At 43.7% G+C, this 13,187-nt stretch overlaps 1 protein-coding gene across 1 annotated transcript; it reads right to left on the bottom strand.

Moving 5' to 3' along the window:
- Positions 1-3,346: 3,346 nt before the first annotated feature.
- zgc:165604 (immunoglobulin superfamily member 11) lies at positions 3,347-13,040 on the bottom strand. Its single transcript, XM_015960734.3, has 7 exons — positions 12,959-13,040; positions 12,177-12,331; positions 12,024-12,090; positions 11,819-11,950; positions 11,150-11,305; positions 7,569-7,691; positions 3,347-3,977 (listed from the first exon to the last, which is right to left on the bottom strand). Exons 1-7 carry the CDS (start codon positions 13,020-13,022, stop codon positions 3,775-3,777), a joined length of 900 nt encoding a protein of 299 aa, XP_015816220.2. The 5' UTR covers positions 13,023-13,040; the 3' UTR covers positions 3,347-3,774.
- Between the last annotated feature and the right edge of the window lie 147 nt (positions 13,041-13,187).

The raw sequence follows: 13,187 nt of genomic DNA, 5'->3' as shown, positions 1-13,187 counted from the left end.
ACGCCTGAAAACTCAATACTTCAACCTAGCTTATACAACATAATTATGAACCTCACTGACATCTGCACTGTTTATAAACTGACTCCACAATTATCGACTTCCGTATTATTGAGGTTCTTTGTAAAATGTTTTTTTTCCTATTTTTACTTCACCCTGTGTCTTAATGATTTTTAGCTGTTATTTTTGGGAATTTTGTTGTATTTCCTTTTTATCTTTTATCTGTGTTCGACATGTTTATATAACGCCTGTTTAATTAACCAACATTTTTAGTGTACAGCGCCTTGTTTGGTTGTAATGCCTTGTGAATGCGCTTTATAAATAAAATTGGATTGGAATCCGACGGATCCTCCTCTCCAGAACCCCTGTATAGATCTTACCAAGGAGGCTCACAAGTGTGACCCCTCTGTAGTTGGAACACACTTTGCAGTCCCCCTTTTTAAATAGGGGGACCACCACCCCAGTCTGCCAATCCAGTGGGACTGCCCCCGATGTCCACGCGATATCAACCAACACAACCCAACAACATCCAGAGCCTTAAGGAACTCCGAGCGGATCTCATTCCCCCCGGGGCCTTGCCACTGAGGAGTTTTTTTTACCACCTCAGTGACCTCAGCACCTGAGATTGGAGAGTCCAACTCAAAGTCTCCAGACTCTGCTTCCTCATTGGAAGATGTGTCAGTGGGATTGAGGAGGTCTTCAAAGTATTCCGTCCACCGATCCACAACTAAGAGTAGAGGTCAGCAGCACAACGTCACCACTATAAACAGTGTTGGTAGCGCACTGCCTTCCTCTCCTGAGATGCCGAATGGTTTACCAGAATCTCCTCGAAGCCGTACGGAAGTCTTGCTCCATGGTCTCACCAAACTCCTCCCATGCCCGGGTTTTTGCCTCCACTTCCGCCCGAGCCGCATTCTGCTTGGACTGCCGGTACCTTTAGCTGCTTCTGGAGTCCCACAGGCCAAAAAGACTCGATAGGACTCTTTCTTCAGCTTCACAGCATCCCTAACCGCTGGAGTCCACCAGCAGGTTCAGGGGTTTCCACCACGACAGGCACAGACACCCCTGAGGTCGCAACTCCGGTCAGCTGCCTCAACAATAGAAGCACAGAACACGGCCCACTTGGACTTGATGTCTCCCGCTTCCCTCGGCATGTGTTCAAAATTCTGTCAGAGGTTGGAATTGAAGCGCCTTCTGACAGGAGACTCCGCCAGACGTTCCCAGCAGACCCTCACAATTCATTTGGGCCTGCTAGGTCTGACCGGCCTCCTCCGCCACCATCAAAGCCAACTCACCACCAGGTAGTGGTCAGTTGACAGCTCCGCCCCTCTCTTCACTTGAGTGTCCAAGACATGCAGCTGCAGATCAGATGAAAAAAAAGTCGATCATCGAGCTGCGGCCTAAGGTATCCTGGTGCCAAGAGCATGAACATGGTGCCTTTAGGCTTGAACATGGTGTTCATTATGGACAATCCATGATGTGCACAGAAATTCAATAACAAAACACCGCTCCGATTCAGATCAGGGGGCCGTTCCTCCCAACCACACCTCTCCAGGTCTCACTGTCGTTGCCCACATGAGCGTTAAAGTCCCCCAGCAGAACGAGGGAGTCACTTGAAGGAGCGCTCTTCAGCATCCCCTCCAAGGACTCCAAAAAAGTGGGTAGTTTTAGCTGCAGTTTAGTGTCCAAGCACAGACCACAGACAGGGCCCGTCCCCCACATGAAGGCGGAGGGAGGCTACCCTCTCATTCACTGGGGTAAATCCCCAACGTACAGGCACCAAGATGGGGGGCAACAAGTTTGCCCACCGAAACTGGTTCTGGAGTCAGAGCCTTGCATTGAGGTGAGTCCAAATATATCTAGCTGGAACTTCTCAACCTCAACCACCAACTCTGGCTGTTTCTCCACCAGAGAGGTGGCATTCCACATACCAAGAGCTAGTTTTTGCAGTCAAGGATCAGAAGTTAGTTGGTGGAGAGGGGAGCAGAAAATGGCCGGATCTAGAGTCTTACTCTATATTATTTCCTGATATCTTGCCTCTTATAAGCTCGTTTCTCAGTGAACTTGCTTATGCTGGAGGCCCACCCCTCTAGTTGCAAAACAGCAAGAGATGGCCTTTTTTTTTATTATCTTCCCAAAATAAAGTGGGATTTCCGCCCCTTAGAATAGAAAGCAACAGGGGGAGGACGGCCTGTGTGTGTGTGTGTGTGTGTGCCTGCATACATGCATGCATTTCCTCGAGTGTCCGTTGTAAGCGCCACAGAGCCAGGGAAAGTTATTTTATTGCTACAAACAATGATTCACGTGAGCAGTATAAAGGATAAGCTTGTGAGCGGTTGTTCTTATGAAACCTGCGGCGTTCAACAAACAACTTCAGATAATTACTAGTTAGCTTTTTTCACCCAAAATAAATCAATAGCAGATTGCATCAAGTCACCTACTAGTGTCAGAGTCTTGACAGCAATCCTCATACTAAGCAAGCATTTAGCGACAGTGGAGAGGAAAACTCCCTTTTAACAGGAAGAAACCTCCAGAGGATCCTGGCTCAGTGTAAGCAGCCATCCACCACGACTCACTGGGGATGGAGATGACAGAGCAGACACACACACACACACACACACACACACACACACACACACACACACACACACACACACACACACACACACACACACACACACACAACATATATACCAAGTAATGTTTCTATGGTTACATTGTGATTTCTTAGTAAATATTCTTTTTGGTGAGAGATAAACTTTATTGTATTTATCCTAGTGAATCTATAATTAAATGGTAAACTAGTAGTAGCACATTCAATGTCAAAGAAAGTAAAATGTTATTATCAGGAGAGGGAGAATGTTTAAGTGGTTAGCAACAGTGTTCAAGCCTTCAGTCTCCTTTCACTCTTTACACTCCCGTATGTTTCTCCTGTCTAACATGACAGGTGTTTACAGGAACTGAAACGACCCAAGGACTTCATCTAAAGTTGGACTGTTCTACTTTGGTCCTTGAGGGCCACTACCTGCACCAACACACCTGGTTTGCATCAATTGGTGATTAACAGGCCCGGTGGCACAAAAAGTGGGTATACACCTAAGCCAAAGCCACGATGGGAGAGATAGTTTTTGTTGGCCTTTTCTGTCTAACCGCTGTTTGTGCACAAATAAATGATAGGATTAATAACGTAAACACATAACTGATACAGCCCCCCCCCCCCCCCCCCCCCAGAGATGTTGTCTCCTCACCTTTTTCACCCCTTACCTAGTTTCACGTCTGCTAGATGAGGAAGATAGATTTCCTGGCACACACCTTGTTTTCTAGTAAAATAATTGGCAGTGTGTTTCAAAGAACCCACATTCATTGAATCAGGTGTGTTGGAGCAGTGGGTTGAAAAACCCCGAGCTAAGGTCATGTCAATAGTCTGCTTCATGTTGAGACCTGAGAGTTATGATCCACAGCTCATGATTAAAGGTTCACACTCAGCTCCTACTCATGTGTTTAAGAGACCTGAACCTCTGGAGACATATACACAAAATGCAGATTCTCATGTTTAATTCAGCAGTGGTGGTAAGAAAAATCACCATTTGAAGGGCTCGTTTTCCACAAATCCGGGTAGAACCTGAAGCTATATTTGCAAATGAAATACCAGAAGGTAGATTTTGATTTGAAAACATGTTGCTGTGCTGGGAGCAGCACTCAGGCTACACCAGGTCTCCTTCATGGTCATTAAAGGTCACTGAGTGGCGCCATGTTTATGTTTGAACTTGATGATCTTCAGACAAATGAGCGTTTCATCAGAGATGGGGTGTAGCGGATCTCATTGTAAGACTCCTCTTCCTCTGGCTTCCTCTGCCTCCACCTGCCATCCTGCCCCGTGCGATGCAGCCACAGGATGAGGACCAGTAGAGCCAGCAACACCAGGCTCATGGCCATCGTCAGCAGAACTGCCTGCAGTAAACCTGAGGGTCTGTCTGGGGCTACAAACACAGAAAACACAATTAGATAGGGGAATGAGTGCAGTCCAGCAGAGTGAGGGTCAGTGAGAAAAATGCCTTAGCTAACCTGAGTGATTGTTCATTGTTCCCTGCAGAAGTCTGTGGTTTATTTCTGTAGCTCATTTGCTAAAATTAGCTTGCTATCGTAAAAGAGTGGACTCAACTAACACCGTTTGGCATTTGGACTTTGGGAAAGTGTTTGATTATGTGCCTCATGATGGATTGATGTTCAAATTACATAAATATGGTGTCGTTATTCAAATAAATGAAGCCTTTAGCTTGTAACTTTTCACATGCCTTTAATTAAATGTGGAGTCCCTCAGGGTTGTTTTCTGGCCTACATTATTATTTTTTTTAAATCCCATTGAAACCTCCCAAATTTAAAAGAACACTAAACTTTACCATCCAGTTTTTGTCTTTTATTAAAGGTTACGCAAACTGAAATGTTATCACCTTGGTCAAACAAATGGCTTTTAGGCTTCAGTGAAACCAAATGTGAAACATTGCAGGTAGGAAAGAAAAATGTCTGTCATCATTATTAAATAGAAATATTTTAGAGACAGAAAATGGTGAGAAATATTTGGGTGAAGTTGACAGGTTATCATTATTTATTAGGAAAAATATATTAAGTAAATACAATGATCAAATGAGCCTCTGTTTATTTTAGCTAAAAGTACAGTTTAATAATGTGTTGTGCAGAAGTTTGGTCCCCTCTTTAGGGCAGAGATGCTATTTAAAGAAGTAGTAAAAAGTATAGCAACAAATGACCCGTCTCCACTATCAGAACTTCCGGATAATTCACAGCATCTCCATTTCACTCGGCCAGCCCAAAGGGACCATTTTCCAAACCGTTTCAAGGGCCAAGCGAGTACCTGAACTGGGAGAATGTGCCCAATAGAGTCATTGGGCAGAGCCTGTGGTTAACTCATGCTGATTGGTTGTAACTCAGTAGGAAATTAAATCGACAGATGTCACCAAACAAGCCAGCATTTGTAAAATGTCAAGAGTTGCTGGTGATGCAGATTAGAAGGAAAACTAGGATGAATTAAATTAACTGTTTAGGCCCTAGGCTTTTTTTCTTTGGGCCCTGGCGCCTCCCAATTGGGGGCCTTTGGAGTTTCATGTCCCAAGTGTCAGTGATTGTTTGCATTCCCCGAGCACAGCTACAGCTACAATCAAAACAGTTTAGATTGTAAACAAAACAATTTTTGGTTTTTGATACATTAAGATAAAATAATACTTGAACTTTATTTTAGAAGAGCAGCCCTGTGTGAAAGTGCTGACAGGATGGAGGTTATGAGTTCAAATTCCATTTAGGAAATGTAGACAATTGTTTTATTTATTCCAGGGGTCCTCAACTAAATTTGTTCAAGGACACCAGAAAAGGTCAGATGCTCTTCTAAAATGAAGTTCAATATCATTGTATCTTAATTTATTACAATTTAAAATGGCCTTGTTTCCCATCTGGGCTGTTTGTGGTTTTAGTTGTTTGGAGAATATGGACAGTTGTAGATGTTTGGGACATGAAACTGCTGAGGCCCCCAATTGGAGGGTGTTAGGGTTAAACAGGTTTAAGACACATTTTAACAGAATTAAACCGTACTGTTAGTGAAGTCCGTGGAAGCCTTTTGGCACTGATTCATGACATCACTCACTGCTGAAATCTGCATCTGCAGTGATCTCTAATAGGAATGTGTTGGAGATTTGAATGTATTACTGTCTTAAATGTTCCTTTTTAAGGAATCATATGTTAATAAGTAAGCCACAGAGTTCTTTCTCCTTCTCTCTCTTACTGTGGAAAGCGGCTGATAAGCCCTGATGTTTGTCTGGTATGCTGTGGGGGTTGGTGAAATAGCCTGTCTGGCAACAGGTATCCATGGTTACTGACTTTCTGGCTGTCAGTCATAAATTAAGACTTCCTGTCTGGAATGTCCCACCTTAGCCTAAAAGCAACAGTGTTATTGGTTAAGTGTGGACAGTGATGGATTGTTCTTTGTCCTTGTTTCCCTGTGTTTCAATAAAACCAGCTGGAGAGAGAGAACGCGCCAGAGAGTTGATTGGAACAGGGCATAAACAGGTTCTGGGACAGTCTCTCTCTCCGCTGCCTCTCCTGCAGCGTATAAAACTTACTGACTTCTCTCCTGTGTGGTTCATTCCAGGATATAAAAATACCCAACAGAATGCATGCCTTGTAAGTTGTACTCTGGGGAGGAAATCCTCTGGTGAACCAGTTTCAGGAACTTGAAAACTGCCACATCAGAGGAAAGCGTCAGACAGCATTTGGACTACTTTATCCTGATATTTGGACATTTCACCTCTGATTGGCTAACAGCATCACAACTCTACCACTGACTCCATTTGCTTTGCAACATTAATGTTGTATATCCACAAGTAACAGAAGCCTAGAGGAGTTCTGCTATGTGGTGGAGTTGCTAATGACAACGGTTATCTTCCACCAGCTGTTTCCTGGACGCTAAACCAACAACAGCCTTCCCTGTCATGAGTCAAGATGGGTGAGTCCATGAATGTTAAGTGACAGTGTGATGTAGATCTGTCAGGCTTTTCTAATCCTAGAGTTTCACCGTCTATTTTCTATCACAAGCTAATGCAGGAGATAGGAGTAGGAGACTATTTTCATGTTCCGCCTGCAAGAATAAGTTTGAGTGACCAAAAACAATCAGAAAAAATGATTAAAAAATGTTTTTTCGGTGAACACCTTTAAGTATTATTATGCTCCAGTTCTTCACACCAAAGAATTATACTAATAACAATCTAGCCTAGATAGAGACATCCAGGAATACATTTTGTTGGCTTTGTCTGATTTCTATGGATGGTTAGATGATGCTTACCCTTGATCTCATCTATCAGACATATTTACCACCATAGGCCTATTTCCTGTCAGACACAGCTCACTAAGTGGTGGATTAACGAGGGAGGATTCCATTTAGAGAAGGTTAGGCTTGCACTGCTACAGTAATGGAATTCAGCCATTGTACAAACATAAGTACTTTTGAAGTAATTTATGTCTGTTTTTTTCCCTCCGCCAATTTATCCTCATGTAATCCCCTTTTCATCTGATTGAAATGAGCACCGTTATGGCTGCTCTCGTGGTCTGCCTGTATCTGTTCTGTCTACATGTGTGTGTGTAACCTTGGTCAGGCTGTGCTGCGGAATCAAGTTCCTATGCTCTGGTTCGCTGGAGCGCTGGCAATAAAGCTTTTTCTGATTATGATTCTTTTCTATGAAACATTTATTAAGCATTTTTAGTTTTTAATGTCTAAAATGTTAGCCCGATTTCAATTAAATATTCTCAGTAGCCATTGTTGCATTGGCTAACGTTGATTTGTTGTGGTGGCCATCTTGAATGGGGTTGATTCCAAAAGTGAATCGTTTGAAGACTTTCATCCATTGATCATTTTTCATTAGAAACCATCCAGATGATCACGAAATATTTGAGCAGTAGACACAAACGTATGTTTTTTGTAGCATCGCGAACCCTGTCTGCTGGGAAGGTCTGAGAAGGTTTGGATTGTCAGAATATTGTTGTTAAAATCATCTGAATTAAATACTCACTGCTGTAAATAGCCAGGTTGACGTAGCAGTTTTCTGTTCCCAGGATGTTGGTGGCAGAGCAGCGATACAAGCCCGACGTCTGAGAAGACACATTGACTATTTGGACCGAACCTGAAAAGTCCCCTGGGAGACGAGAGACACATCAGTGAGCTGCTGAGGGAAATGATCTGAGAACACAACTGTTTTCTGTGGGTTACAGAGGAATCAACATGGAAATGTGTAGTTTTTACTGTTCATCTCTGGAAAATGAATTAAAGGCTGTCCAATTATTGGGAAATAATGGCGGCTTCGTAACATATAACCATAAAAATCAGGTCTCAAATACATGGGACTTGGTCTAAGTCTCTGGGCAACGCCATTTTTGATGCCATGTTTCCTTCTACGGAAGCCCGTGAGGACAACATGTATTTAGTGATTTGTAAGAAGCGGTTCAAAAACTTCTGCCATTTATAAACATTGTTTTACACATTTACATCTTCACTCGTTGCCAGTTGTGTTTGGTGTGCTTGTCTTTTTGCTGAAGGTTGCACTCCCAGGGATTTTTGACCCTGATGGCATTCCATTCATAAGGTATCATCAGATTCACAAATCTGATGTAAAGTTACTCACAAGATGTTATTTGTCTTAGGAGCAAACTAACGTGAAAATTTTCAGTCATTTATTCCTCAGAATTCAAACTAAACTGTGTGCATCAGCCTATTGGTGGTTCAAGGGGTGGGGCCATAGGGGCATTGGCCCCAGCTGAAATCTGATTGGCTCCTGAAGTGCCCCTGTCCTGTCACTCATCCTTTGCGTGATGATCTATTTAGTGGTGGGTGCAATTCCAAGTCCAAACACTAGAGGTGCTAATGAGCCAAAATGGACTTTCTAGTGTGAAACTGTGTGCGCAGATGTTGGACTTAAGCCTAATTCATACTCCCCTGTCTGCATCGGGACAGACACACGCAACGCCATTATCCATCCTTGCTAGGGCTCTTCAGCAGGCTCGCAAGGTCGGGCGGAGTCAAACTCTCCTTTCTAAACATCCGTCCAACGAGATGGAGAATGCAAGCTTGTGATTGTGCCATTGCACCCTCAAAAACATAAAGAGAGCCAAAGATATCTAGCCACAGAAGCTTGAAAAATACCTCTGGGAAAAACTCTAAAATTATGAACGCTTTATTCACCTGTGACTTGAGGAGTGAAATGATACATAGCAAGCGTTTTATTCACGGATGGAAATGACGGGAAATATGGGTTTAGAGGTGGCAAGCACGTGAAGAGGTGGAGGAGGATTTATCCGTGTTAAAAAGTCTCTGAAATACAAAAACACAATATCAACACAATATAAACACACTATCTTGAACCAGATGCAGGACAGGATACCACAGAACAGCGCTACGCCCTTTGTTGTCCTGGCGCCTGGCGGGGAGTTGCTTTGTGTAGCAGGATGCTTGTTTGCAGCGGGGGGATGCTGCTTAACCAATCACCTGTAGAGGGTGCCCTGTTATAAGGACAAGGGTTGGTTCCCTTGATGATTGTCTCTCACTAAACTGGCTTTTACTTCTGGGTTGTCGAGCCGGTCGTGTATGTAGCAGGGCTTGGAACTCTCAGTGCAAAGTGTAAGTAAAATTATCCCTTTGGCGTTGGCAGCTTAGGAGTCTGTGTTAATCATATTAATGCTCTAGTGGTGGCTGGTGTCTGACCGATCAGCTCTGGGACGTACCAGTGTTTCGCTGGCTCAGGTGGGCAAACTCATGCCTAAGGTATGTACCCTGCCCTTTTCACCATTCAGCTGCTCATTTTAATTAGCTTTTGACCTCCACAGACTCTGCTGTTTTGCTTCTCCAGATTTTTATGATTAGTAACAGGTGTTACCCCAAATTCTGCGACCCATCACAATTTGTGACCCCAGGGGGCAGTGTTGCATTTTGTTGCGTCTGCACATCCTGAATTGGCATAAAAGAAGAAGATGCTACAAACCGTAAACGACGTAAGCTTTGAGGGAGTTGTGCGGCGTGGACCATGGAAATTAAAAAGAGTGTTTATCAATGTTTATTGCAAACAAACGGGACAATAAATGCAGTAATAACCATGGCTTTGACAAGAAATGTTTGCTAACGTCAAACATTGATTTTACAACATGCGAGGTCCGCAGGTAAAATGTTCTGAACTTCCATTTATTGAAATAAATCGTTATCCACATCCTCAGTTTATTAGAAACCACTGCAGATTATCTGGTTCACTCCAATGCCACTCATATGTACTGGTGGAGATAAAAGGGAAATAAAATGACACAAACATCCCGAAACACCTTTTGTTGTTATTATCTTTAGTGAAAATTAAAGACATCTGCATTATTACTGAGATGCAGATGGTCACTTTCTGTGATAGCCACTCTCATATTGTGTGACCATGGTCCCCGCCGCACAACTTCCTCAAAGCTTACGTAGTTTACGGTTTGAACGTAGCATCTTCTTCTTTTATGCCAATTCAGGATGTACAGATGCAACAAAATGCAACACTGCCCCCTGGGGTCACAAATTGTGTTGGGTCGTAGAATTTGGTGTAACACCTGTGTCTCCAGCAGCAGGAACTTTCGAGCTGTTTAGCTATTTGCTGTGCGTGGCGCACGTCTGGCACGCACCTCAGCTAGACTGATTGCTCTTTTAAAATAAATTATTTTGCTTTATTTTTATTTATTTTAGACAGCCTGCAACTCCTGGCTGGTGAACTAGCAGGCTGTCCATCTTTTTAATACATTTAGCCAACTGTTTGTTGTTTTTGTTTTTAACCGTTTCTTTCTTTAATTGCAGGCTGCTTGCTCCCAGTGGGCACCATCGGCCTTGGTGGTGGGAGTTTTCCACGTGTGTGTGTGTGTGTGTGTTCCTTCATCGTGCATCTCCTAGATGCATGGCACTGTGACGGGTGACTTTAGTTTGGTTTGGTGTGTTTTGTTTGGTTGGCCGAATTGGACCCTGGTAAGCGTCAGCCTGTTCAGATTAATCTAGTATCTTTTCTTTCTCTTTTATATTTTAAATAAAAGCATGTCATTGGTCAGACCACGTCTCCTGCCTGATCTGTAGAGTGGACCTGTGTGTCCTTATTTCCTGGGGTGCAACTCTCCAGGTGGCATTGTGTGTTACTGGCAACTACAGCCAACCCCCGTATGCCACATTTGCAACACTCTCCAGGAGAAGGAGGAGTCCGAGAGCAAAATGTCTCTGTCCATGCGTGCGTATCTGTCCCTTTTGGAGCTGATGGAGAAGTATAAGTTAGGCTGAATACGTGGCCCCTGTATAAATGCTGTAGCCACTTGAAGGCCCCTGTCTCCGAAAAATCCTAGATCCACCACTGCATCAGTCTAATTATGTTTTTAGGATCTGACATCTGAGATTTATAATCTCTCTCTCTCTCTCTCTCTCTCACTCTCTCTCACTCTCACTCTCACTCTCACTCTCACACTCACACTCACACTCACTCACTCACTCACTCACTCACTCACTCACTCACTCACTCACTCACTCACTCACTCACTCACTCACTCACTCACTCACTCACTCACTCACACACACACTTTGGAAGAGCTGTGTGACACTGACCTTCCATGTTGATGGGAAGTGGGATTTCCTCTGGATTTACTTTCTCCCAGCGGATGTCCGGTGTCGGGACACCCTCTGCCACGGAGCAGGACAAACGGACGCTTCCTCCCAGGTTGATGTCTCCATCCCATTTGCAGTCAGGTAAGGAAGGAGGCTCTGCAGGAATGAACCCAAAGCTATGTCACTTTTTACATTTCAGATGTGACTTCCACTCTACCTCAGTCCAGCTGTTGGAGTGAATAGAATTGTGGTTTTATTGTCTTAAAAGGCATCAAATACCATCTTTAAATCTTCATGGAAGAATTATTTTTCTTTTTTTTTTCATAAATTGTCATTCACTTTCCCCTGGTTTCACTGCTTTCACAGAACAGGACATTTGTTTTTCCAAGAGCAACAATGGTGACACCAGTGAGGAAGATCCTTTTGATCTTTGTATTAAAATCCATTTTTCCAATAAAAACACAGAAATCACTGGAACATTTTAATGCGAGGTCGGTGAATCTCTAGAGGCGACACCAAACCCGAAGGCCTTAAAGCAATTATTCTGCCTTACATTTCTTTAACTATTTTTAGGTGTTGGACAAAAAGTGATGCAGTCACAAACACATGAATAAATGTCTCGGCTCCCTGCAGCTTATTGGGACAGAAGGCTTTAGTAAGGTTTAGTACCCAGAACACTGAGCTCCAGCTCCCCGATGCCTGGATCTGCCTTCTCTGGTAGATTGTTGACCATGCAGCGGTACGTCCCTGCGTCTGACAGCCGAGTGTAATTCAAGATGATGTCGGCACTCAGAGGAAGACCTGTGATAGAGACCCATCAGCTTTAATCTGTTTTGTTTGAGCCAGAGAAAGAAGAACTAGTTCTAACATGTACCTGTAAAAGCCACCCTGCCTATGAGGGACGGGTCTTCTATCACCTGCCCGTAGTCGTAAACAATCACCTGGAAGTCATTTAGAAGGTTGTTATGCTCTGATCAGCTTGTTGCTGTGTCAGAGGGACATCATGGGTGTGTTTGAACATCCAGACCTGTATGGGGGTCTCTGGGCTGGAGGAGCGAGCCAGGGTCCAGATGATGTTGAGCGTGGAGAGGCGGGAGGAGGTGTAAAAAGAGCAGGGTAGGATAACGGAATCTCCTCGAACCACCTCCAGGCTGGACTCCCTTATGTTCACCTTGAGGGCAGCTGGAACCACGGTGGAATAAGCAGCTTCAGACTTCTTCACCATTCTAAGTTCCTTACATGCTTTATTGTCACAAATCTGCTTCCAACTGTAGGTTTCCTGTTGTTTAGCTCGTTCTCCTGTCCCTCATCATTACTGCAGTAATGAACCTCCTCCTCTGACACCTCCCCAGGCCATTTACAATGTGTGTTTGTGTGTGTTGGGGTGGGTGATTCAGTGTGCACATCAGCTGTTAATTACACTTGGCAGATTTGAGGGGGAGCCAAAGTGATCAGAGTGAGTAGAACAACAACCCGCTTCACTTCCTTAGTAAATCAGCAGTTTTTAAACCATCTAAATGAAATGAGCCTCTGTAGTTAAATTAAACATGTTCAAATGGAACCTGGTTAGTTCAACAAAACAACATTGCATTGTAAATTCTTTCACAAGTTAGAAATCCAACCATGGGAAACATTTTGTGCATGTTATTAAGTTTCCCTCCAGTTGTTCTTTAAACAAAGCTTTTATGAAAAATTGAAGAAACTTTATCCCTTGCAAATTCTCCAAAACCCTCAAAGCTGTAGCTGAGCAGAGGTTGCCACCATTATTTCTCATCTTTGTCCCAACAGACTGCCGACCAGCCAACTCACCATTCTCCCAAACGCTGAAGCACACACACACGATCCAGAACATCCATCCTCCAAGAGAATCCATGCCGAACGTCCTCCCAGCCTCACAAACTGGTAACCAGATGATCCAGGCATGCATGATTAATTTACTGAATGATGTGAACAGCCCTCCCCTGTCCTCCCCCTTTTTCATTCTCTTTTCTCAGAAACACTGGAGAGCTGTCAACGAATACTGCAGGAATGCTCCAAT

The sequence above is a fragment of the Nothobranchius furzeri genome, chromosome 10, assembly GCF_043380555.1.
Source record: "Nothobranchius furzeri strain GRZ-AD chromosome 10, NfurGRZ-RIMD1, whole genome shotgun sequence".
NCBI classification, from domain to species: domain Eukaryota; kingdom Metazoa; phylum Chordata; class Actinopteri; order Cyprinodontiformes; family Nothobranchiidae; genus Nothobranchius; species Nothobranchius furzeri.
Note: the sequence above shows the minus strand (reverse complement) of the source record. Positions and strands in the feature narration are given on the sequence as shown.